Consider the following 27,705-nt stretch of genomic DNA (forward strand, 5'->3'; position numbering starts at 1 on the left):
AGTAGGTATTGAAACTGTATTAATTCAGTGTTTAAACTACTGATAAGCAAGCAAAACAGTTAAATTATCAAATTCAGGATAGAATTCTACAGATTTAATCAATCCAATCCTACAAGGGAAAAAGCACCCCTTCAATTTTTATGTTATGCAGTCCACCAAGGGCACAGTTACAAGTTTAATTCAATGAGACTTAATGACAAATTTATGAACTGTGACCAAACTTGTTGAAATAGTGACACTGTAAGTGACGTAGGGTAAAGTATTAAAGCAAGGCACATAGGTAAATAGTTCAGTTGAGGCAGCTAACCTATAGTCTTCCAGATACTGTAGGACTCCCAGCTCCCATCAGCTCCAACCAGTAAGGCCAGTGGTCAAGTCTGATGGATGTTGGGAGTCCAACAACACTGAGAGGCCTGTAGGCTAGCCTACAGTAAAAGAAAAAGTATAATCTCATTAACTATTTTTCATATCACTCTGTATCCATTAGTGACTCATAGACAACTATTCTTCCTTGTGAGAAAAGGATTGTGTTGGGGGTAAAGAAAAGAATCAGGGTCCCAGGGATACACACAATTGCTTGAAGTCAGGAGAATCTGTCCAATCAAAAATGTTTTGAAGATCATAGACTAATTAGTAGTTACTTTGGAATAAGATTTGACCCTCACATTACTGCTTTTCCAGCTTCTACTTCCCCAAGTACGCTTCCCCCATGTAACATTTATTCCTGTATTTAGAAGTGACATTGTGGCACCTCAGACCAAACTACCGCGCTCAGGTGTTTGTGAGAGCATGTTGAATTAAAGTGCTGTAGTTCTTAAAGTAGGGAGTCTTACGGATTTTCAAAATGGGTTGATGGGACCAAACACCATGCATTTTGTGACACTTTAGGGAAGCACTTTTTTTGCTTTGATTTGATGAAAAAGTGGGCAAACTGAAAATGCATCGCTACCGACGGGGCTCGATGTCACAGTCACAAGACACGTCCCACGATTATGAGGAGCAAATCTGTGAACATTTTAAAGCCACATAATTAGAACAAAAATATATGAAAGGATGGCAGTTGGGAAAGAAATATAATCACATTAATACTAATCGACACCTTCCATGTCAGCATCCAACAACTGCAGAACCGGATGACCCTGAGCAAGTTGTTTCACCGTGTCCCCTTCATGTTTTTCTGCTGTGGGTGTGGATGCTGCTGGCTGTATGGAGAGATTCTCTGTGTCTTGTAGCATCGGGAGCAATGGCTCTGGGGGAGAAACTGGACCACATGCTTGCAGATTACACGGTTCTTCAGACATTTCTACATTAGTGGCTACCAGGGCTTCAGGTGTGTCCACATTAATGGTTATTGGGAGCATTCCCTCATGATGGGTCACCATGAAAGCTGCAGCCAGATCCTTCAGAATATTCTCATCAGTGGCAGGTAGCTCAGCAGCAGCAGCAGCCTGGTCTGCAACAGAGGAGCTCACACTAGCCTCATTTTTCAGACCATTGTCCTGTCCAGTCAGTTGTGGTGGTGGTTCTTCCTCCTCCTCCTCTTCCTCCTCCTCTTCCTCCTTCTCCTCAGGGAATTTTGCATCTTTTATTTTTTTGTACAGCACATTCCTTTCATCCTGAAGAGCTCTGCACAAATTCTCCAGCCTTTGAATTTTCACTACAAAGCACTCATACTCCTTGGCTCGCATGGCTTTCTGTGATAGAGCAAAGAAAGCGTTTGAAGGCTGCTGCGTCGACAAATGGCACAGGACAACCAGAGGGGCCAGTTTAACAGATCAAGCAAAAATCAGGAAGATGGTTAAAGAACGTGGCTTGAAAAGTGACCTCCCCAATCAAGAAGTGGCCTGGCCACTTCTGCAAAGTGTTTTTCCTGCTGACACAGTCTTATTTCTTGCAACCTCCACAGGTGTTACAGTTCTCTGGGGTGGTTCTACAGGCCCTGGGGTCTTTATAATAATTTATGTAAATCTTTGGAGCTGGCCAAATATTACAGAAGTAAACATTTACTGGCAGAATGGGGTGGGGGGAGGGAGTCAAGTCAGGAAGTTACAAACTACACGTAGCATATGCTGTTAGACTTTCACTTCTGCAATGTGAAGGTCAGATTGGAGTAGAATGTCATGTTAAAACATCTCTGTATATATATTTTTAATTCCCTGCCCGAACCATCTTGCTCAGAGAAAATGTTATAGCTTTCTATACACCTGACATCATCCATGCAAAGAAAGGTGATACTTTATTTTTAGTTACTTCCACAGCCCAGAGGCCACAAAACAGTCAAGAAAGCACCCTGCCCATTCATACTGGCAGCATCCCCATCTCAGAACTAGGACCAATCTGCTTCCTCTTGAAAGCCTTACATTTCTATGTTAGTCATTCAGGTGCTTAAGCATCCCACATACAATAAACTACTCCCCCCCCCCCCGTTTATTAGCTGCCACTAATTAGCCAATAACTATGTTAGAATTTAGGGACACGGGTGGTGCTGTGGGTTAAACCACAGAACCTAGGACTTGCCAATCAGAAGGTCGGCGTTTCGAATCCCTGCAACAGGGTGAGCTCCCGTTGCTCGGTCCCTGCTCCTGTCCACCTAGCAGTTTGAACTTTGACGCCCACCTTGCACGTCAAAGTGCAAGTAGATAAATAGGTACCGCTCCGGCGGGAAAGTAAATAGTGTTTCCGTGCACTGCTCTGGTTCGCCAGAAGCGGCTTACTCATGCTGGCCACATGATCTGGAAGCTGTACGCCGGCTCCCTTGGCCAATAAAGCGAGATGAGCCCAGAGTCGGCCACGACTGTACCTAATGGTCAGGGATCCCTTTACCTTTTTAAAGTTAGAATTTAATTTCCCAAAACATTCTGCAAGACGGTGACCATCTTTTTTAAACCACTCTTAAAAACACCAACCCCAACCCTCTGTTGCTATATTTCAAAATGTAACATTCCTGACACCTGCAAAACTTTTAGGAAGACCCCAAAATTGTCTAGCTTTTTTGGGGAAACCTCCCCCAAAATAGTGATTTTAAGCTTTTGGAGCTGTTTCCCACTGCTTTTTCCATTGCATTGCCATACATCAAGTCAGACTGAATTGATCAATCTAGCTCAGTATTGTCTGTACTGACAGGTACAAGCTCTTCAGTGTTTCGGGCAAGCATGGAGATGCTGGGTATTAGACTTGAGACTGCATGCAAAGCTGATGCTGTACCACTGAACTATGGCCCCTTTGCGATTGTGAATGCTTTATGAACTTTACAATGGAAGCTGTATCAGAGACCTATTATTCAGAACAATTTATGAGATTGCATCATTGATGCTTAATTAATTTAAAATTGTTCAAGGAATGGTTTCTCACCTCTTCAATCATGTCCAACAAAGCTTTATTGCAGTTCTCAAACCTTGCTTTCCACGTAGCTGTATCCTTTTCCAACTTTTTCATTTTCTTGGTCATCTAAGAAGGGAAAAATCCAGTTGGCATCAGGAACAAGCCAGCATTTACACATATCCCATGTGAACAAGTGCTGATCCCAACCTTGGCAATAGTCAAGGGTTCTAGTTTGACTTATGGCAGTACGGTTGTACCTTGGAAGTCAAATGGAATCTGTTCCGGAAGCCCATTTGACTTCCAAAACGTTTGGAAACCAAAGTGCAGTTTCTGATTGGCTGCAGGAAGCTCCTGCAGCCAATTGGAAGTCACGGAAGCCCCATTGGAGGTTCGGCTTCCAAAAAAGTTCCCAAACCGGAACAGTCACTTCTGGGTTTGTGGTGGTCGGGAGCTGATTTGTTTGGGAGCCAAGGCACGACTGTAATCACTCATCATACCATGAAAATGGGAGAACATCAATTTGGGATCAGCTCACAAAAATCTCTGACTGTACTCTGCCCATGTTAAAATACATTTGATGGTGGAAAATAAAGGTCTTAGAATAAAAATACATTGTCAACTAGATCCCCAAGTGCTACTTGCCTGTCAGATTTACTGTTTCCTTTTCTTCAGAGATCAACTGAAAGCCCACACATCAAGGTGTGCACACAGCAATATCTCATGTATGTGGAACACATTCTTGCCTCAAAGCAGTAACAAGTCAGTGATTTCACAAAATGTTTGTTGCAAGAGCAACCCGCATCTATAATAGCACTGCCAATCCATTATAGTTCTTTTACTCTATTAGTTCTTGCTTTCAATGAATTAGTCACTTAATTCAAATGAAAAGCACAAACATTACAGCACCTTAATGGCAGTGTGGTTTTGTGGATAATTAACACAGGAAATAATTTACTGCTTGGAAATCAATCTTTAAGTGCTTTGCACAAATTACAAGCTGCCCCATGATAGTCTGCAACAGTGTCAGCACTGAACACTTTATTAAAAAAATAAAAGGGTCAGTTCTGATCCATATTTATAATCTCTGAATGAATGATAGCTGACAGATATGGAGCCATGGACACTCTGGCAGTGCAAGCAGGTACTGGCAGAGGATGCAAGGCAGCTCATAAAATGCTCAACATGCAGCGGGAGATATCTGTGCTGCTGTTTTAGGAAGGACAGCCTGTTCAGAATGACAAGTAAATACCTGTGGAAAAGTTAGTATGTCAAGAAAGTTGATCTAAATCTCTTCTCCCTAGCACACTTTCCATACACAGCAGAGCATTCAAAAAGTAGCTACCCTCTCTTACCTACAGCTAAATAATAGATTATCATACAGCAGGACTGACCTGCTGGGAGCCTGAAGGGCCCTGCCCTGCTTCTCTCCACCTGGCTTAAGGCGGGGCCTGACAGGCTCCATAAACGACTGTTGCTGCTGCTGCTGCTGCTGGGCAGAGAGGGCTCCGTTTTTGTTTTGTTTTTAAATTGCTTTTATTTTTTATCTATGTCATTTTACATTGGGACTGATATTAATGCTGTATTCTTAGTTTTGGATTTTATGATTTATGTGGAAATTGTTTTCCATTTGGTTGTGTACTTTTTGATGTGTTTAATTATCGCTTATGACTTTTGTTATGTTGGCAATTATGTAAATCTTGTCATGTTGTAAGCCGCCTTGAGCATTGTTTTAATTATGGAAAGGTGGCATACAAATTGATGATGCTGATGATGAAATGTCTTATTCATATTTGGGCCGCTAAATGCAGTTTCTGTGCTCCAACAATGTTTAATGGTGATAAGGTATACACACCTGTGTGACAGCAATGCAGGGTTAATTATTATTATTTATTAAATATCAATACTGCCCAGCATCCAATTGTTTGAGTTTGACTCTTAATGGTATCCATTGCACCTTACAGGAAAATGTCAACGTGTTTCTGATTGATTCCATAACAGAAAAAGTCTTATGTGAACCTGAAGAAAATTCACTGGCCTCTGCTACCAAAATGGCAAGCCCCCCAGAACAGATTTGAGAGACAAAATGTATTAACTGACCTTATCCATCTCTTGCTTGAAGCTGGCAAACACCTCATTGCTTTTTGTCAAGGTTTTCTGAAACTCCTCAAATCGTTCAGAATAGAGCGCAAGCTGCATTCAGAGAAAGGCAACATAAGTCACTTCCACAAATTCCATTCATAGTTCCACAATGAGAAAGGTGAACCCCCTGCCCAAACCTTCAAATTATTGCAGGAAGAGAGCAAGATGAAAGAGACTATGATTTTTAGCAAATAATTTATTTTATACTTTGAGAATATTTTAATCTATCTGGGGCAAATGATCTTTTGAGAGGAGGATATCAAAAACTAAAAATAGGAAAAAGGCACTTGGAAGCACAAAAACCAACACATATGTTATTAGGTTAAAACACCAGCATCACTCAAAGTAGGTAAATAAGATGTGCTGGATGCTCTGAAGCTTGATAAGGTCTGGGAGGGACCTCTAGTGGTCAGGGCAAAAGACTTTTGCATTTCTTTAATGTGTTCTTTCCTCCCTTTGGACAGATTATGTCTTCTTTCCCTTATGTCTTTCAATCTCTCATAAATCCAGTTCTTCTCTTACTTCTGCTATTTTGTCATAAGGGCACAGTACATAACAGGGGTGGCTCTCTCTTAATAAATTAATCCAGTAACAATTTTTTTTTGGGGGGGGCTTTAGTAGCATTTGCATGATTTCACCTATTTTTTGTAAACATGAAAACAAGTTATGGAATTGTGTTACTACTTTGCTGCCCATTAAAACCTTGAAATGCCTTCTCCATTTAGGAAAACTTCCAAGTCTGAGAGCATTAATAAGAATAGTACTAAGACTATCCCTGCACTCAAATCTTCCACTTATTGTTACTTGTTCTATAGCTGACAGGTCGTGGTACACAAGAGTAACTGACTCAAAAACAGGAAGTAGGAACATCTCATATTCATTAAAAAAAAACAACTCTCATTTTGCCATATGATCTGCCCCATGACTGCCTCCATTTTTGAGGTATGTGGTATTACAGTCTGTTTCAAGCTGCCTTGAGAATCATTTGATGAAAAAGCAGAATATATAATCTTATAAAACAAGGGAGACTTAACTTTTTCTGGCTGGGGGGCTGCACTGACAAAGGATGAACCCTCCAGGGGATACATGTCAAAGTGGACTTGTCCAAAGTATAAAAAGAAGTATAGCTAATTTTTAGTTTGCTTTAAAGGGCACATTTGGATGGGGGGGGGGGTTTCATAAATATTTTTGCATTTTCAATTTAAAAAAACTACTTTTCTAAAAAAAAATGGGGGAAAGGGTGGGTTGGAAACCACAAAAAAATGACTGAGGGGGCTGGATATGGCCCGTAGACTAACCACCCATTAGAAATAAAACTATCATGAAGTGAAATGTACCTAAAGTAGCTTGCAAAAATAATAAAAAAGAGAACAAATAATTAATAGCCTCTGACATGGGACAATGGAAGAAAGCACCAAGGCGGGGGCGGGGACCACTGGGCATGCTGGCTGGGTCTGATGGAAGCTGGTGTCCAATAAAATCTGGAAGGCCATAGGTTCCTCACTCTGCACTAAATAAATAATTGCTGGTGTAAAGTTAAAGAGAAAATGACCCAATACAGTAAAATAGTAATACTCCTCTGACCCTGGTCATCATATGTTTTGATTCTTTCTGCCCCTTGAGATGTGACATAGATTATGGACAGATCAATGCAAATACTTCCCAAGTGCGTGCTCATCTGACCTTTGCTTGCAGAGAATATGCTTTAATGAAGCGTGATGTGAAACCATATATTAAACTCTCCAAATAAAGAGGCACATCATACAGTCAGCAGCTGTTCTTCACCTGGGCCTGGAGAACTGTCTCTTGCTCCTTCAGCATTTTTGCTTGCAGTTTCGACTCTGCAGCTTGGTTAAGTAGCTGTGTTTGACACAAAAGGAATAGCAGTGGAATACTTGGACTTTTCATTTCAGTCAAAAGTCTTTAGAATCCAGCATTCATCTACTTGCAAGGCTCTCTCTCTCTCTCTCTCTCTCTCTCTCTCTCTCTCTCTCTCTCTCACACACACACACACACACACACACACACACACACTCAGTGCTTTTTTTCTGAGGGTGCACATACCCCTAAACATGTTGTGAATCTAAGTTTGGCCTCACTGAGGGGCAGTATTTCAATATAAGCAGGAAAATGAGAGTACCCCTAAACATTTTTTTTAAAAGAAAAAAAAAGCACTGCACACATTACCATCTTGGAGGTGCCACAACTATGATGTAGAACAGAAGGAAAGAGGCAGGGGGCACCAAATTTTGGCACTGCTGAAATTTGAGACCCCAAGGTCTGCCATTGTTAGCATTCTAACTTTCCAGACAACTGCTGCAAAACTTAAGAGCAATAAAGTTAAGCAATATACACAAGGGCTGTTTCGTGTCACTTTCAAAATGATAGGTGAGTGTGGGGTTTTTTTACCCCCTTCACCAGAGTTTTTTTTAAAAAGCGAGATAAAAATAAAATCTTTTGGGAGAATTACAGGTTGGTTGTGTTTAACGGTATGAAACAAAATGCTGGATAGCCTGAGGGCCAAGTCGGGCTTCAGGATAGTCATTTATCCTGCAAACTGTCTGGGTTTTGACACTGCTTAAAAATTTCATCAGGCCTTCACTGTCACATATTCCAGCTGGGATGCTGAAGAAGTCCAGCATAACTGATGAGGCAGAAATCATTTTTCCCAGTAATCTGTTGTGGCTCACTAAACAGTCCCCCCCCCCTTCTCTGGTCTTATTGATGTCCTGTAGCAAATGTATTTTAAGTTATTCTTAAATATTTATTTTTAAAAAAAAACCTAAGAGTTACCCTGCAATAAAAGCAAATGTTCAAAGCAGTGTTTTAAATTAGCATGATTTTTTTTAAAAAAATCAAAATAAAAAATGCAGCCTGAGGTAATCTTCAGAAGCCAACCTGCTCAGCCAGACACAAATATTGGTATTTTTTTATTAATAAAACATGAAGCAGGAAGCAGAAACGAGGAAGGACTCAAAGCAGAAACCAATTCGTAAAGAATATAGTACAGTGCTACTGAATGCAGTTTACACCCATAAAGCTTGTTCTTCAGCTCTTGCCCCCTCCTAGAATTATAGAAACGTCCAAAGAATCTTGTTAAAGTTGAACTGCTCTAGGCTAGGCTTAGCACAGCCTCAGTGGGACTGCTCTGATTCCCTTCAGCCTGAACTTTCCTGTCTAAACTGACATTCTAATTAAAAGACAGGGATGTAGTAAATAACTCTTTCAGAGAAGAATTTCTCCAAACTTCTTATGACCACAAACAATTTTCATTGCTCCAGAAAGGCACTCTGGCCTAATTTCAGTAAGTGGGAATTCACAAGACATGGACAGAGGGAAGTTGCCAATTAGTCAATGGAACCTGGAGTTCATCTGCAATTCTAATAAGCTGATAGCACTGGTGTTGAGAGCAAATGTTGCTGTGGCTGTAGGTAGCAAGGGGTCATGCAGAGCCTCTCGAGCCCAAGGCTGCCCAAAGAGCCTGGAACTTTGAACTGTGGTGACTATCTAGCACCTTTGAACTTCAGGGAAAAAATATGTAATATTATAATCAATATGGGGAGGGGGGGAAACCTACAGTTTCTCTTCTCACAATGCAAGTCTGCTTTGGGGAGCTAGATGAATTCAGAAGGCTAGCAAACACCCCACTCACGAATTTATAACCTCCAGTCATGCTTGAGACTGAATTTACAACCTCAAGGTTCTGGACATAAAGTTCTATCAGGAGTCACTAAACAACCAGAAGAGTGCTGCAGTCGTGATTAAGAAGTTAGCCTGCTGGTTCACAAATTGTCTGAGGCAATACCAGTAACAACATCCACCTGCCCAGATATTTTCCAGCAGCCTTTTCCTGTGAAACCAACGCCTGCAGACAAAACGCTTAGCAACCCGTCAAAATGGAACTCCTCCCCTTTCTAAAGAAAAAATAGTAATGACCCATCAAGCTGGGTTAGTAAAATGAAACTGGAGTGACCCCTTTCATGCGAATGCTGAAGCTGGTTCAGTGTCAGCAATACCTGTCTGGATGAATGCATGCGGTCATGACCTCCACTTAAATCTAGACCTGATCTTGGGGATGAAGTATGATGCTGATGGTAACTGGTTGCCTGCTGTATCAGTGCTAGATCAAGCCTCTCTTTATGAATACTAAGCTGGTTATCTTAGGGAAATTTGGGTATATATTGGGGCAAGGGTGTCTTTCTCTCAGCAGCTAAGAGTAGTTGCCAGTTTTGTAATGATAAAATGTCTAGGGAGCTTTTGAAATTCATGATAACTAGGAAAAGGGGTGTGGAAAATGTTTCCTAAGGCATGTTTTAAGTTGTAAGGATAAGATTACTGCATTGAACATTTCAGTTTTTAATAATATGACGAACACGACTAGTTGTACAAACAGCCAGTATCCCATATGAGTGAGAACAGCTTCCCCAATGCCACAGGGAGGCAGCAGAGCTATTCCATTGTCTGATGGCGCTTGCTTTCAGCTTTGCTTTTTGCTTTCAATTTGTCCTCTGAAAAGAAGGCTGCTTCCAGATCACCTGTTTATTGAGCAGTCATCAGGATTTATTTGCCAAAAAAAAAAAAAAAAAGCATGGAGAGGTTAGACACAGCTGGCTACTGACCATTCACTCTGATTTGCTTGTGGGTAGGTTATAATTCAGTCGGGGAGTACTCGACTGCACAGAAGCAGAGACGCTAAAGGAGTCTTGTGTTTGGTAAGCTTCATGCTTAGATAGCTATAATTTCCAAGTGCCCTAGTGCACAAAAACATAACACAGCCAGTGTAGCCTAGTGTGAAGAATGCTGGGACTGGGAAGATCTGGATTCAGAATTGTCTCTTGGTCATGGATCTCACTGGGTGCCTTCAGGCTAGTTCCTGTCTCGGTCTAATAGACATCACAAGACTGAAGTAAGCAGAAGCATGGATAACAGCATGTGTACCCAGAGAGCTGTAAGATATCGCTATGGCAAACAAACATAATTTCTCATGGGGGCATCAGATGCTTGAGCAAACTGTAGGCTTGTTTGCACTGGCTTCAGTCTGTCCTGAGTCCACCTGCCTGCTCTCAAAATTACAACCACTCCAGTGGTGAAACTGCTTGTCAGCTTCCCCTTCAGAGTCAACTTTGTGGAACAGGGAAGAGAATGGAAGCAAAACTAGAGTTAGCTGCCTCTGCCTGCCATTGGCTCAGGCGCCCCCTACTCCCTGCCTTCTGCCCTATCAGGCCCAGTGGCACCGGCTTGTGTATTGTTACAGATTTTAAACCAGGGTGGATCCCACTCAGTGCTGAGATAGGAGGCCGCTTGTCCCAGTTCAGACCAGGAACAACTACTTAAAATGGGAAGATGGCATTCCAGACCTTTGCTTGGCCTAAAGGGAAAAATTAAGCTAAAGGCAAGTACTTACATATTCCTTCTCTCGCTGATGTCGTTCCTCGGCTTCTTTCATCACTTCCTGCGACTGTTCCAGCTTGGCATCCACCAGTTTCTGCTGAAGCTCCCTGTGCTTAAATATCTTATCTAGGTGCTGGAAGAAAACACATTGCAATGCATTTTGTTTGCAGATGTAGTGATTTTCCTGCCTATAGAAATAATGGATTTTTAGATTTTAAAAATTCCATATAAAATTGCAGTCCTTATGCACATTTATCTAAGGTTGGCCTAACTGAATATAGCAGGGTTAACAGTCAAGTAAGCATGACATATTTAAATGTTGGGGCTTCTGCTCCTGTTCACTTTGCTCGCCAACTCTGCTTACCCACCATACCCTGAACTCCTCCCCACACAACATCTTAAACTCCAACTGTAGTGGCTGCTGAGATGGTGCAGATGGAGCTCTTTGTTACAACAACAACAATAATAATACCCCGCTCATCTGGCTGGGTTTCCCCAGCCACTCTGGGCGGCTTCCAACAGAATATAAAAATACAACAATCTATTAAACATTTAAAACTTCCCTAAACAGGGCTGCCTTCAGATGTCTTCTAAAAGTCTGGTAGTTGTTTTTCTCTTTGACATCTGGTGGGAGGGCGTTCCACAGGGGGGGGGGGGTGCCACTACCGAGAAGGCCCTCTGCCTGGATCCCTGTAACTGTTGCTTGACTGACTTCTTGGGTCACTGACACTTACTGAAAGGGGAGGAGTGAGTCATGGGAGTACAGTGGTGGAGGCAATCTGATGCTCCTGCTGCCATTTACTGCACCAACCTCCCTTCGCCCTTGGTTAGGGGCAGCAGCCAGTGATATTGGGAAGGGAATGCTCCCTTTCTCCACCCACTCAGCCCTCCTGCCTGCTGGGCCTGGCTCACTTCCTCTGCTTGCCTCCTCACTCGCTCTTCCTGTTTGGACTGTGGGCCATGAGCTGCCAGGGTGGGAATGAAGGGCAGAAAGGCTTTCTTCCCTTCAGTCCCTGCCACCTTCTTCTGGGGCTTCTCTCAGCAGCGGCAACAACAAGGACATTTCCCCCCTTTATTCCACCAGTGGCAGCAATGACAACAGGAAGATCATTGGCTTCCCAGCCTTCCCTCACCCTGTTTAAACTTAGCTGCCACATGTGCACTCAGTCACCAGCGTGACAACAGCCAAATGCAAATATTTTATAGTAAGGTAAAGTTATTTCAAAATTATTAATGTCTTGCATACGGACAGTGACAGCAGAAATGAAACCTGGTGGTTTAGTTTTTAAAAACAAGATATCTAATTTAGAGATTTAAAATTTAATTTTAGATGTCCTGTGTATACCCAGTATGGAGCATACTCCAATAAATAATCAAATTAATAAGCTACTAATTTGTGCTCCAAAGCTGGGCATGTAAGGGGAGAAGGATTCTTGGTTTGCATATTTCTTTAGAGATGCTTTAGAGAAACTTACCTGCAGTGAATGAGTGGGTGAGCATATACACTAAATAGCTATGCTGCTTTTTGCCAAAAGCTGAATGCACTTGCAAGAGGAATGAACAGAGAAGACTAGAAATTACAGCAACAGATCTGGTACAAGTTAGCCTTGTGCAGTATTTGCATGTTGTTCTTACCTCCTCTCTGACTTCATACTGATCTATGATACTTTTCAATTTCTCTGCCAGCTCACTGTTCTCCTGGCACAACTTCATGTTCCTTTCACTTTGCTGCTCAATCTGCCCCTGGATATCGTTCAAAGTGCCTTGGAAATGATTAGTGATCTCCTTCCTTTTTTCCTCATCCTCTCTTGCTCGCTGAAGGGTCTCCTCCTGTAATGCAATATTCCAATAAAAGCAAATGATATTATTTCCATAGGAGATGTTATTGTAGTGAATGAGTGAGAGATGCATCCTTTTGCAGGTGGGGGGATTTGGGTGCCCTTCAAACAGGAATGGGAGGGCAGACAAAATAATGACTTTTGGGGGCACATTCATTATTGCGCCTCATTTATGATATTGAGATTGAAATGTTTCTTGCTCTGATTTGAGGGCTTAGAATTTGCAACAGCAATTAAATAAACATTACAAACTGATTTCCCTCCCTTGTTGTCTCTGTATATGTAAAAATGAAGGGGAAAGCTTTCTTAAATTTTATTTCTTTCATTGGGAATAAGCACCACAGAGCACAGTGGGATTTCTTTCCAAGGAAACCTGCACAGGATTGTACCACTATGCAAGTTTTCCAGTTGTGTTTTGTTGAGTTTAAAATACTGATGGTTTTATTTTATGGTAAGTATGGTAAATCTTTGAAGGCGACCTTCAGGACGAAGATTAAAAAATGGGGTGAACATATGTGAACACATGCATAAAAGACAACATTTGTCTTCCTTTCTTCACCCTCTTTCCCCCGCACCCATCCCTTTCCTGGTCCATGAAGTCAACTTTGTAGACACACAGCAGGGATGGAGAATTTGTGGCACTCCAGATGTTGCTGCCGTTCCAGCTACCTTCATCTCTAGCCAGCACAATGATGGGAGTTGGAGTCAGCAGCATCTAGAGGGCCACAGGTTCCCGATTCCTACCTTAGAGACTGTAGAGATATGACAAGCACCCACCCTTTGTACAGGTGTGGACTACTTATACTTTCTAGAAACAAGGCATTTTTGTTTCTACAAACTGTTCCAGCTATATGAAAAAATTGGTTGTTTATTTGTAGTGCTTTTAATCCCACCTCCAGTTGTTTTGTATAGTTTAAAAATCTTTTTTAGTTGATTCTTATTGTTGGATTGCAAATCACTTGGAGAGTTATATAAAAGGCAATTCACAAATTAATAAAACCACCACTGCCATATACTAGACCAATGGACCCTCCTTGCCCTGTCACATAAAGCTGACAAGTTCATTTGTAGCAGATTTGGAAAAATCAATCAATCAATCAATCAATCAATCAATCAATCAATCAATCAAAGAGAGGCTGGATAGTTCTGTCCTCTGATGGGCTTCATGCTAACAATTTCAGCAGGAATACTTCTTAGCAAGATCTTTTGCATTTCTCAAGAAAAAGCCAAAGGCTTCATTTCAACAGGCTGGTGATCTTTTGTTAAGACTCACTGTGTCTTCCAAGTTCAATGCAAGCAGTCAGAATCACTGAGTTCAGTGGAAACCACGCCCTGGATATTTTATATAGGATTGTTCTTCTGGTGTTCCTAATAATTTGGGTACTACGAGAATGCCTGTTACTGTTCTTGGGAACATGGCTTTGAGAGCTTTCTTGATGAGCTCCTGCACTTCAAAATTTAACATTACACCATTGTACGCCACTATCTCCTGTATTTAAGGGGCTTGGGAGTGTGTGGGTCTATCTATTCTATTCCACTAGATTTTGTGTGTGCGGATGCATGTGTGTATCTATGTGGGTGTATGTCTTTCAGGGATTCTCCTGTTACGCAGCAGCCCTCTCATGTTATGCAGCCTCCCTGGCCCTATTCTGGAAGCAAGGTGGAGGCACACAATTAATTTCAGTCACATTCTGCCAAAAATCAGGCAGAAGCTGACAGTACATTGACTTAGAAGGCAGTAACTAACAGCCCATGTCTCTAGCTGGCATTTTATTCTCAGGACTCCTGGCCATTGATATAATACTGGCAGGGTTGTGGAGATGGGCCCTGTATTGTACTCAAGACAACAGTTGGCCAGTAGACAGGGATAGAGCTGCATGGCTCCATCTCACTTGTCAGACTTAAGATGCCACTTTAATTCAGATTACAAGATCAAAAACAGCAGGGCAGCTGCTTATACGGTTCACTTTTGCTGCAGAACAAATGGGAGTTGTCACCAGTGTATCCTGCAAAAAAAGAGTGCACTGTAGATGCCAGATAATGAGCATAAAAACATCCACTAATGAGATAGCAGCTTTGAAAAGAGCAAGGAGTTACATCTGGGCAGACCAACACAAACAAAGATTTATTGTTACAGAAGATATAGTAACTGAATTAAGACTAAGGTTTCTAGCAGAGTACTTTTAAGCTGTGGTGCTGGAGGAGACTCTTGAGAGTCCCATGGACTGCAAGAAGATCAAACCTCTCCATTCTTAAGGAAATAAGCCCTGAGTGCTCACTGGAAGGACAGATTGTGAAGCTGAGGCTCCAATACTTTGGCCACCTCATGAGAAGAGAAGACTCCCTGGAAAAGACCCTGATGTTGGGAAAGATGGAGGGCACAAGGAGAAGGGGACGACAGAGGACGAGATGGTTGGACAGTGCTCTCGAAGCTACCAGCATGAGTTTGACCAAACTACGGGAGGCAGTGGAAGACAGGAGTGCCTGGCGTGCTCTGGTCCATGGGGTCACGAAGAGTCGGACACGACTAAATGACTAAACAACAAACTTTTAAGCTGAAGGTAGTCCCCATGCCATGGTATCAGGTACCCTCAACGGACAAAAAATACATTAAGAAAGCAGTATTTGGCTGCAATTCATTTAATCCAAAAGGCACAAACATGAATGTGTAGACTGCAAAAATGTTGCTGAGACTACAATTCTATGCATACTTAATTGGGATGAAGTTCTATTGAATTTAGCAGCCCTTCCTTTGTAGTAAGCACACATAGGATTTGGAATTATTACCTCCCCATTTCCACTGCTGCAACACACTAGAAGGATTGTTGATATAATACGTTGAAGCTACAGTGGTACCTCGGGTTAAGAACTTACTTCGTTCTGGAGGTCTGTTCTTAACCTGAAACTGTTCTTAACCTGAAATACCACTTTAGCTAATGGGCTTCCCGCTGTTGCTGGGCTGCCGCCATGCAATTTCTGTTCTCATCCTGAAGTAAAGTTCTTAACCCGAGGTACTATTTCTGGGTTAGCGGAGTCTGTAACCGGAAGCATCTGTAACCCGAGGTACCACTGTATTTCATTTGTTTGTTTTCTAGCTAGGATTGGGAGCAGTTATCAGACTATTCACCCATGTGCTGGCTGGCCGTTTAAAACATTACAGTGGCAGCATAGCATAAATTCATTGCATATAGGTCCCCATTGCCACTGTTTCAACATCTTCCCATTTGAACATGTGCAATGTTATGTCAGAGAGACACACATGGGAAATACAAACAAAAACAACAACAACAGCAACCCCCAGAGGTGGGTCAAGTAAAAGGTCTTTCCCAGTGCCAAATTGGTTTATCAAAATTAAATGTATTGGCTACACTTATTAGATCCCAGTTAGCATGGTGAGGCAGGCATGCAGTCTTACTGAATGACTGGATATACATTCTGTGGCTTGTGTTGCAATAGATATTTGCAGAAGTGCCTCAGTGCTAAAACACTGCTGGCAAGAAGGACACAAATATCTTAAAAGCACTTTGGCCTGGCAGTACAAATAACTCTGTCATTTGCTTCACTGGTGCAACCCAACTGAGCAAAGCACAAAGTGCCACCTCAATGCCTTGCAATTTGTTTCCTTAACAGGTAGCAAAGCTGTCTTCTTTCACTCCAGGTGCAATCAAAAGCACTGTTAACATGACACTGGTTTCCATACAATAACGGATGGGCATCTGTGATACTGTTGGACTATAATTCCTATCAATCCCAGGCAGCATAGCCAATGATTGATGATGACAGAGTTGTGGTCCATCAACATCTGGAAGGTTCCTCACATCTGTCATACATAAATCAACAGGAATCTCATAATGCAATCCAGAGAGATGCTGGGTAAATTTACCATATGCTCAGTCTGGGCCATATCCCTATACTTACGGTTCAGTCATTTTAGCACAAAACTGTAAATACTGGAAACAACAGCACAGCCCAAAAATTGCAATTATGCACAGCATTAATAACTAACTAGGAGATGGTCATTGTTCCTAATGTGAGAGGTGGGAATAAAGTAAGGCTACCAGACGTCCCCGTTTCCCGGGGACAGTCCCCAGATTTACAAATCAGTCCCCTGACAAAATCCATCCATTTTGACTGAAGTTGAAAAGTGTCCCCGGATTCATAGAAAAAAATCTGGTAACCTTAGAATAAGGTGCACTCCAATCAGCATGCTTGTCACTCAAAAAACCATTAATCAGGGAGCACATCTAGATTATACTATTGTAAAATTGCCTGGGCAGCACAAAATGGGTTTGGAGCAATGGAAACCCACATTTACTTTGCTTACAAATGTACAAATATGAGCAAAAATTGAGGCAGTGTGCCGCTACCAGGCTATTCAAAAAGCAGTCCTGTACTTTCAAGCATTTCCAGACTTGAGCTAATTCACAGCCCTCTTTTCTCTCCATTCTAATAATATAAAAAACAGCCATTTCTCCACACAGACACACTCCAAACCTGTCAGAGTTTGCCAGTTGACTCCCAAACATTGACCGCCATTGAAGAACTAATCTACTGCACAAGAGAATCCTTGGCCATCAGCCACAATATATTTAAACTGATTTGAAATAGTGTCATGGCATCTCCCGAAGACCATTGAACTGGGATTTGAGAATGCTTAAAATTCCTTGCTAAAGACAGTTCACTTATCCACAGGACTACAAATTGCCAGACTTTCTGGATTGGGAATAGACAAGTTAGTGCAGTTGTCAGTGTGTTCTTCTCAGGCCTTGTTCCATGCCTATAAAGCACGGCTCTGAGTGGTTTAAGAGTGGCTTTCCCAGGGGGAAAGCAACGGGAGAAGAGGAAGTATGGATAAACCCTCTGTTTTACCTTCAGGGTTTTGTTGTGTCTTTGTAGCTCTCTGCAGAGACTTTCCAGTTTGCTTCGGGCAAGGACGGCTCTACTGTGTTCACTCTGCAAGTGGTCCTTCTCCTTTGTGAGCTGTGCCTGCCTTTTCTGCAGATACTTTAGTTTCTTCTGTTCAGTACGATGTTCCTCCAGCTAAAAAATAAAAGGGAGGAGGGTAAAGGGAGGACAGAAACAGAAACTAATATTTATTTGAGTGGGAGTCCTGGTTTGCTGCAGGGAACCATTAAATCATCTGCCTCCCATGACTGCTGGAAAGCCTTTCTCATTTTGTTTTTACAGCGAAGAGATAAAATGAGAGTTGTGCTTAATTGATTGATAAGTTGCTAGGACAACAATCCTGTTCCTAATAAACCACTTTCCCAGCAAATCAGGCCGCTAGCTGTATAGTGGTTTTTACCTTTGGAAAGCAGAACTCTTGGATGGTGGCCATGACCGGCATTTGCATCTGCCCTGGGAGTGGAGGGAATTGTCCTGGCTGCCTGAGCTTGCACCTTTTAACAGCAGTTTGCTATGCAGAAATCACCAGGCAAAGCTTTTTATAGAACTGAGATAAGCATCACCACCTACTAATGGCTTCACAGCTGGTAAAGAGACACAAGACTAAAATTCACTTTAAAAGTTGACAATTTTACCCATGACATCACCGCAAGACCTTTCAGCAGCTTCCTTGACCTCACTCATCTCAGCCCAGGCATAGATTTTGCTAAGCTGTCATCCCCCTTGGGCACAGCACAAGACAATGATAAAAGAAAGCGGCTGAAAAACCAAGGTTTCAATAAGCATTACTTAAAGGTGGACAGCTCCAAAAGAAATTGTTCCAAATTAAATAGATGCTGGCCAAAGGAAATATGAGGTCAGACCAAAGCCTGGTTCCTGTAACCTGAAGCTGTAACTGTTCATTTCAGAATAGGTGGTTTGAGGTTTGTAGCAGGCTTTTTTCATTTTTTAAAAAAATGATAAAGTAATTTTAACACTTGCTGAAAGGAAAACAATTATCTGACTTGTGGTCGCCCCTTTCCCCCCTGGAGAAGCTGGAAGGCTTTGCATTGGTGGTCAAAACAGGCTTTCTTCAGTCATTCCTGTCCAAGTTTATCAAACAAGGGTGGACATGCATCACTTCAACAGCAAATGTTCTGCCTTATCAACTTTTACAGTCTCCTTTAAAAACATTTTTAACCAAAATGCTGTTTCCCCTTCCTCAGCCCAATTTACTCCTGAAAAATATTCTGGATAATGCTTTTTTAAAGTTTCGATTTTAATATCTTATGGCTTATTCCGTATGTCTCTATAATATCAGACTCTTTGTATTATATGGTGTCTGTTGAACCTGATCTCTGCTTTTATAATGTTCTGAGCGGTGTGAGATTCTGGGGGTGCCAGGTACACTTACCAGGGCCTATGTTTCCTTTTGGACAATGAGGCACAGTGGAGACTGTGGTGTCTTTATGATATATGGTTTATTTGCACATATATACAATCTGAGTGTAGATTTGAGAGGTTCTGCAGCATCAGTTTCTGTTCCTCTCACAACAACTGCAGCCTTGCAGCCAGCAGCAACCAGTCATGCCTCTCTCTGACCCCTAACTTCCTCCTGTCAAACAGTTCCCCCTTAGCATTTATTGCCTTTTCTAACTTAGGGAGAGTTCCTGCCCCTTTGATGTGCTAGCGGCTCATTATCCCCAGGCCATCCCCTCAAAGGAAATTAGGCTGACTCCATTACCTTTCAACTCCTGTTGATTTCCAAGGATTAAGAACCACCTAAGACACAACTTAGGAAGTTTGCCCAGCATAATTAATTAATGTTAATGACTAGAAGTGTCTAGCACACAGGTGAAATACACACATGAATCTATCTTAAAACACACAGAGTCCGGCATTCCCCGGTTGTAACACACAAGCTCTAATTAAATTCCAACTACTAAACCAAGGCATTCAGCACCCACAAACCTCTAACAATATAATGTCTCTGAACTAAGCTTGTGTGATGGCCTGGGAATCTGATTCAGAGGCTGAACTGGAGGAATCCCAGCCTGCACAGGAGTCCTCGCCTCCAGGGCCAGTTGAACTGGGGCAGGGCCTTGATTCTGAAGCGCCTGCACCTGTGCCGGATCCTCAGGAGCAGGCACCAGGTGAATCCACTCTGGCTCCGGAGGGGGTTGAGGACACAGTGCCTACAGGTGTGCCTCTCCCAGCGCTGTCGGGGGAAGGTGAGTCTCCCCCTGGGTCCAGTAACCCTCCAGCCTCTCCTGAGCTGCAGAGGCTCAGGGCAGAGAGGCGGAGGGAACTGGTTTCTCCCAGGAGGAGTGCTCGCCTTAAGCCCAGGAGAGGCGGGTCTCCTGGGGGCCAGGACCACCCCTGGCCTCAGAGAAGATAAAGGCCAGTCAGCCCGGTCCCAGGTTGCGGTAGCAACGTCGTTGAAGAGCTTTTTCAGCCAGCACCCAGTCCTGTTCCCCCAGAGTTCCTGTCCTTGTCTGGCTCCTCGCTTTGGACCCCGCTTCGCCCGTGGAGGACTGTCTGCCGACCCTCGACTCAGGTCCTGGACCTCGCCCCATGGTAACCTCCCCCCGGGACCAGCACAGCTTGCCAAGTTGCAACCCTGATAAAGCAAGATAAACCCTGATAAAGGACATGATGGAGCTGAAGCTATGCTGGTCTATTCCTTATATATGCCCTGCTCCTTCATCCTCACCCCTCACCTCTACTTGCTGCCTAAAGCAGGACCCCAACATCAGACCTTAGAGGAGTCAAATGAGAGGTCCAAGGGAAAACCATATGTGTGTGTGTGTGTGGGGGGGGGGGGAATTCTCTCTTCTTATTGCTTCAGCACAGCTCTTAGAAGCATAATATCAGCCCCCAGGTTGTAACCCAAGAACCCAACATCGCATCACATATAAGATCACACAAAGTGCCCTGCCTGCTGGATAAGACCAAGTCCAGGAATATGCTAGAACATATAAAGGCATATTGTTCCAAGTCAGACCACTGGCCCATCTAGCTCAATAGTGGCTCTCCAGGGTTTTGGCCAGGTGCTTTTCCCAGCCCCACCTGGAGATTGAACCTGGGATCTTCTGCCATGGTGCTATGGCCCTTCCTAATATTCCCACAATGGCCAACCAGGTCCTAAAGGAAGTTCTCAAGTAGGACATGAGGACAAGTTGCACCCCAGCAACTGGTATTCTGTGAATAATATATTGCCTAATTCTCTTTTATAGCTGTCTGTGCTGCTGGCCATCGCTACATCTCATCCTCATTGGATGACCCTTGACTGTATTTTATGAGAGATGGAGAGAACTTCTTTCCATCTACTTTCTTCACACCATGCATCATTTCAAACACTTATCATGTCCTTCCTTGCTTGCTAAAAAGCCCCCAGGGGAGGAAAAGTTGTTTTAGCTGTCTCCTTTCTGCACTTTCACCAGCTCTACAATATTATTTTTAGATGTATACACTTTAAAGTGGGGCTGTCTCTATCCTTTCTCCGTAGCTGCTATACTAACCAGTTCAGCATACTTCTTAAATAGGATCTCCAGCTTCTCTTCTGGGGTATTCAGCTTGTTCAAATGTTGCATCAGCAGGGTAGCTTCTTTTCCTGAAGTAATTTTAAAAAGGACATTCTCAGAGAGCACTTCATGCAAAATACAAGAATTTGTAACAACTGGAAGTTGCATTTTAGATTGGTTTTGGCTTCTATATTCGGAAATGTTAGCAGCAGTTTGTGTTTAACATTTCTCTTTAGATTTCTGCCAGGTGCTTCTGGAGCAACTTTAGGTGACCTTCTTTTACGTATGGTAGTAGCGTAGGGGTAGTAAGTGTAGCACCTTTGTGCTACACTGGTTGTGGCTACCCATACGTTACCCATGTGCTACACGTGCTTTCTGGCTGGCGAATGGGCTCATGGGCTTAAAAAGGCTGGTGATCCTTGTTGCAGTGGTTCTATTTCCACATTTTGGCCAGACAGCCAGACTAATTTTTAGTATGTTGTTTAGTGCAAGTTCAAGATGGATGAAACACTCACTGAAGAAGACACTTTAGCAATTAAGTGGTATATAAATCCAATACAGTCGTACCTTGGTTTTCTAACAGCCTAGTTCTCGAATGTTTTGGCTCCCAAATAAGTGAAACCCGGAAGTGACTGTTCTGATTTTCGAACGTTCTTTTGGAAGCCGAACATCCAACAGGGCTTCCACTATGGCTGCAGGAAGCTCCTGCAATCAGAAGCCGCGCTTTGGTTTTCGAACGCTGTGGAAGTCGAACGGACTTCTGGACAGATTCCGTTCAACTTCCAAGTTATGACTGTAATAATAATAATAATAGTAGCCTAAATCAGCCTTTCTCAACCTATGGGTCCCCAGATGTTGTTGGACTACAACTCCCATCACCCCTAGCTAGCAAGGCCAGAGCTCAAGGATGATGGGAGTTGTAGTCCAACAACATCTGGGGACCCACAGGTTGAGAACTGCTGGTAAATGCTGCTTTGCATTATTGCACCCACAAAATATACAAGTCTAGGTGTGATGTACAGAATTGTACCACCAGTTAATTGCCATGTATGTCCATTATTGCGTCACATATTAAAAATAAAAACTGGTTTCTTGCCAGAGCCAAGAAGAAAATGTGTACTTTTGGTACCAAACAATTAAATGTTATGGATACGACCACTGCGGCGCCTTTTCCAACACAGCCAATGAGTCCTATTAAGTTCTGCATTTCAGTTACGCAAGGAGCTACTTGCCTAGTCCCTTCAGGATTTTCTTTTCCAGCTTCTGTTCTTTCTGGCTGCTGGATTCCTTTGATCCAGACACATCCCCAGAAGCTGCCTGTTCCTTCTCAGCCTCGTCATGGGCATCCTCATATTCTCCATCCTCATTATTAAAGGAGTCTCCTTTCTCAGGTCTGTCTGTTGCCGCTTTAGGATTCCTTTCCTCCACCAGGCTGGCAGCTGACCCGTAGGTTTTAATAATGTCCTCCAGCTGTCGGCTCAGCTCCTCAGATATATCGCACAGCTTTATTTCAGGCTGAGAATGCGCTGCGTTCTCAGGGGACAGAGGCCTCGGAGGCGACTTTTCACTTTGTTTCTCTAGACCATTCTCAGTAGGCAGCGCTTCAGAGCTGCTTATGGGAGGTGGGGGTTGCTGGTCAGGCTGAGGGCCAGCTCCATTTTGGTCATGCTCCATTCTTGGGATGTTACCTGGGTGTGAGACAAAGTTAGGCTTTTAGCTACACCAGCAATCAAGAATAGAGTAAAAACTGCCAAAGAAGGCCATGCCTGTTGATAGTAGAAAGGATTATATTTAGCACAAACTTAACCGGCATCTTAGACAACCTAGATATTTATTTATTTAGCCCTTTCATGTATCTTCCTTCTGCACACATTCAAACAGTTTTGCCATTCACTGCAGCCCTCTGGAAAAACTGTAGGTTTTGTGCATTTGTCCCAATTAATGGCGATTAATCAGAAACTACTTGGCCATAGTCTTTCTTTTAGCACCAATAGATTTATCTAAACAAGATTCATTGGTCATAGTCATGGTATTCATTGTTTGTTTCAGCTTTGCCTAAAGGCTTTTCAGAGGACTGTTTCATTGTACAAGAAATGGGAAGCTGAGTTATTTCCTTAATCAATAAATCACAATATTTTCTTGCAAAAAAGAGAAAATTTCCTTCAGCCAGCACATTTATTCTTATTACAGCTGATTCTCTATGTTCTGGCGTAGCCAAACTTTCCATAGTTCAACAAGAAAAAAGGATGAAGAGGAATTTCACACCTTAAGATTTTTTAAATTGTCTCATTCTTTTTCCCTGAGATATATTTTTGTTACATCATATATGAAAGTAATCTCCTCTTTCCCTTTGGTAGTTCCAAAGTGTGGGAGGCTAATTTTTATTTATATATTTTGTATTTGAACCAATGTGATAAAGGAATTTCCTCTTATTCCCATATCTAAGGAGAACCAATGTGCCTTTTACCACAGAATATCCCAGGTAACAAGTGGTATGTTTTCTCCAATATTTTGAGCCCATTTTGTCATCTAGTCTTTTATTTGCTCTGGTTCTGTGTCATCTCTATTAAGCAGGCAATGTATTTTTGCAGACATACATTTCTTGATCTTCATAATTACTGTGGTTCTGTCACATGTCTTGTCTGCCAATTTGATCCAACGTATTACTGTATGCATGATCTAACTTGAAAGTACTCAAACCAAGGGGAATTTCTTCCCAGTAATTTGCCGTGACTTGCTATGTAAGAAATCATTTCCCATTAGTAAACCAAACCCTTAATCCCCAAAAGATTATTTTTTTGCAGAACAAAAAGTCATGCCCCATTATTTTGCCCAGTGTTGACTCTCTCTATCTCTTTTTAGCACACGTTGGTAAAAAACTCCTCTTTGATTTACTGTGGCAATTTTATCTTTGACAGAGGGCATCATCAAGAAATTGCTGGTAGAAAATCACAGGCTTTGTGATTGGAACATAAGGAAGGAGAGAGAAACTGGGATCAACATATCATAGAGCAGCTTCCCCCAATCTTCTTGTTAGACTACAACTCCCATTATTCTCAACTATTTTCAATGCTGCCTTGGGCTGATGGGACATGTAAGCCAAAACATCTAGAGGGCACCAGGCTTATGGTATAGTGGGCCCAACTCACTACAAAGAAGACAGTCCCCCATGTGCTACAACAGATGTAAATACAGTGGAACCTCTACTCACAACCACAATCTGTTCTGGAGGCCTGTCCAGAAGTTGAAATGGGTTGCTGAGAGAGGCGCCGTTGTGCGCAGGCGGCAATTGCTCACTTCTGCGCATGTGTGAACAGCGATCTCCACTCCTGCGCATGTGTGAACAGTGGCAAACCTGCCGGTTACTTCCAGGTTTGCCGCAGACATTGGGCACAATGGACGCAAGCGGAGGAGGACGTAAGAAGAGGTTGACTGTACCAAGCAGCCTTTGAGGGCAGCTCAATGCAGAAGAAGAATCCTCGTATTGTTATTTAGTCTCATTATCAGTGGTGGCTGTCAGGGCTGAAGCTGAAATAAAAGGCTGCAGGCTCCTTACTAAGTGGTGGGCCCATGTAGGGCCCATGCAAACAATAAATAAATAAAATGCCATTTTAGACATGATAGACTGCAGAACTGCAACCCACACCAGTCATGGGCATAATCTTCGTATCTGCCTCAAGACCTGCTGACCATTCACAGTTAGTTAGTAGACAAAGACAGAGTTTTGTAATCTGGAAGTAAAGTAGTAAACTAGAGAGAGAGTCAGCGCAATGTTTGAGAGTGATGCTTGATTTCTGTTTGAATCAAGAAACAAGACCCTTTTGGGGCGTTAAATGCTGTGAATACCTCCATCGTAGGCTCAGGTTGTATAAATGTGTAAATAAACTATATAACCTAAAGACACCACAGTCTCTGCTGTGCCTCATTTCCAAAAGGAAACATGAACTCTGAGTATGTGCCTGGAATCCCTGGAATCTCATGCTGCTCGGAGATTGGGGTAGCATGCAAGAATATATTGCTTTTGTGGCAGAAAGGAAACTGATCTAGTTTATAAAATAAGCAAGCCATGTGCAGCTTTAACCTATGCACCTATGTCCACTTGCTAACCATAGCTTGATAGTAGCGTATTCCATACACAGGTATACTGATGTGGAAAGAGTACATTTATACAGGGGGAAGCTCTGTGCTGTTAACCTGTATTTGACCCACTTCAGGAGGTTGTGGCTGAACCCAGTTTGTTTACCACTAAAAACACCTTTCCAATGGTGTTCTTGTTAGCAGACGGAGCAAAGGTTTTTTCCCTTTCTAAGAGGGAGCTCCCTTTCTAAGCTTCTCTTACCAATTCATTACACCTGGCACTCATGTTAAAATAGATTCTGAACAACTGATCAACCAACCAAAGCAAGCTGCCTTAATAAATGTATTTTGGGTCTTCCTCTTTATTGCAGGGATGAATTGCAGAAAGTGCCACTTTCCTTGTCACAAGGTCTTTTTCTCCCAGTAGAGGAGTTCAGAAGTTTGCAGGACTTGCCTATTTTTAGCTTCCTGCCCCCCTCCCCTCAAATCCAACAGAAAGACACATGGCACCTGCTCTGAAGTCATGAGTTATTTTAAGCCCGTCTAAAAAAAGGATGACAGTGATGATCCTTGATAACTGCCTTTATTCCTCACATTCACCCAACAAAACAAATAAAGAATTCTACCATGCCAGCTCACCATAGGTATATTTCACAGCCCAAATCCTAGGCCTATGTGCTTGGAAACAAGTCCCACTATGTTCTGTGAAAATTACTCCCTAAGTTAGCAGGTATAGGCTTACACTGTCAGCCACTGAGTGCAGATTATTTAAAAGTTAAGCATCACAGAGAAAAGCAAACAGTGTGCCTCTATTATTGTTTGTTGTCAAAAGCTAAACAACACACCTGTCAAGTGTCCAGTGCTGCTTTTGCTGCATGGTTCTTCTGTATACAGAATTACAGTTGTGCAATTTCTGTAAGGCTTTAAGCACTGTAGTTTGTCAAAACAGACGTCGGAAAGGCACTCTGATGCACAATGAATTCACAGAGATGTGAAATCCATAGTGTCAGAGTTTCAAAACAGCCCCCAAGCCAAAACTGTTCTAGAAACACATATAGGTTGCTTTGCTTTGTGCTTAAATCTTAACCATCATTATTTATTTTTGCAACGAAAACACAAGAGTTTCCTCATACCGCACAGTCTTAGCCTAATCCTGCTTTAAATTTCCCTCCTCCAAAAACATCAACTTCACATTGGTCTCCTTCACTGGAAGCTCTGGCTATTTACCTTACAATGCAATTCTATATGTGACTACTCAAATGTAAGGCCCGCTGAATTGAGTGGGGCTTATTCCCAGGTTAGTGGATACGGGCTTGCAGCTGTAGTTTCTTCTCCCATAGTCGCAATCACATGCCCACACTATTTAAAGCTCGTGCACCAAAATATTGTTTGAAAACTTCCATAGTTGTCTCTCAACCATGTTGCTAGCTATTGACTTTGTCAAACTTACCTGGGGAGAGAAAAAGGAGCAGAAGAGAAGAAGATGGCAGGAGGAGGCCCAAAAGAACGACAAGAGAGGAAGAACCAACAGCAGTAGGAAACTTTCCCTCTGTTCCTGCCACAGAGGGCGGGAGGAGTGGATGACACAGCAGGCAAGAATACTCCTCTCCAGAGTTTGGCTGCGAGCTCCCAAGACCAAATGCCAAATAGAACAGAGCTCTTGGGCCTTTAACAGCCGTGTGGAATGATGAAGGAATTCCAGCAGGTGCAGCTCAACACACAGGCAGGGAAAAGTTGCACTCTGCACACACCGTACATTGAAAGCATGCTGCCCTGCTCCCAAGAATTGCCTTCTTCCTGGCAACCAAGGGAGAAGCCCCTCGTCCTCCGCTTGCCCTTTCTCCAGAATGCTGTTCCCAAATGGCAGCAGGAAGTTAAGGGTGCTGAGACTGCTTAGGAGCACTGGCAGAGGAAGAGGGGTGCGAGAGGTGTGGTGTGCCCCACATATCATCCCTGAGGGGCTGTGTATGTGACATCGCTGCGCTGCCCCCCTGGGATGCCCGGCCCACCCCCATGGGCAGCTAGTCCTGCCCCCAGGTGCACAGCATGTGCGCCGCTCCAGGGGCCGGAGCAGCTAGCTCCGCCTCTGCTTAGGAGACCCCTATTTCTCCCCACAGAGCTGCTAATCTTTGAATGATTTCACCATCAATCCCTCTTTCCCAGGGAACTCTGGAAACTGTAGCCCTGTTAGGTGAATAAGGGGGTTTCCTGACAGCTCTCAGCCCCCTTAAGGATCTAAAGTTCCCATGATTCTTTGGGGGAAGTGACCACTGTTTAAAGTAGTATGGTGCTTTAAAAGCATAGTGCCGACTGGGGATGTTGGGGAGAGGATCCGATTTGTGGATAAGCCTCCACTGATGCTTTCTCCTTGTAAATAAGATGAGAAATCTAGGAAATAAGCCTTGAACTAACTAAGGATTGACCAAGAGTTACTATGGCTTTTTATGCTATATACCGTACTTTTTCACCTATAAGATGCCCCCTTGTATTTTGGGGGGCTAAATTTTAATAAAATGAGGGGAGATGGGCCA

The 27,705-nt window shown here is 42.9% G+C and overlaps 1 protein-coding gene across 1 annotated transcript; it reads right to left on the minus strand.

Moving 5' to 3' along the window:
- TXLNB (taxilin beta) lies at positions 1–27,403 on the minus strand. Its single transcript, XM_083731674.1, has 10 exons — positions 26,625–27,403; positions 22,330–22,785; positions 21,095–21,186; positions 17,559–17,729; positions 12,487–12,681; positions 10,865–10,984; positions 7,246–7,320; positions 5,419–5,511; positions 3,352–3,447; positions 1–1,694 (listed from the first exon to the last, which is right to left on the minus strand). Exons 2-10 carry the CDS (start codon positions 22,769–22,771, stop codon positions 1,089–1,091), a joined length of 1,890 nt encoding a protein of 629 aa, XP_083587800.1. The 5' UTR covers positions 22,772–22,785; positions 26,625–27,403; the 3' UTR covers positions 1–1,088.
- Positions 27,404–27,705: the final 302 nt, after the last annotated feature.

The sequence above is a fragment of the Podarcis gaigeae genome, assembly GCF_964106915.1.
Source record: "Podarcis gaigeae genome assembly, chromosome: 3".
NCBI classification, from domain to species: domain Eukaryota; kingdom Metazoa; phylum Chordata; class Lepidosauria; order Squamata; family Lacertidae; genus Podarcis; species Podarcis gaigeae.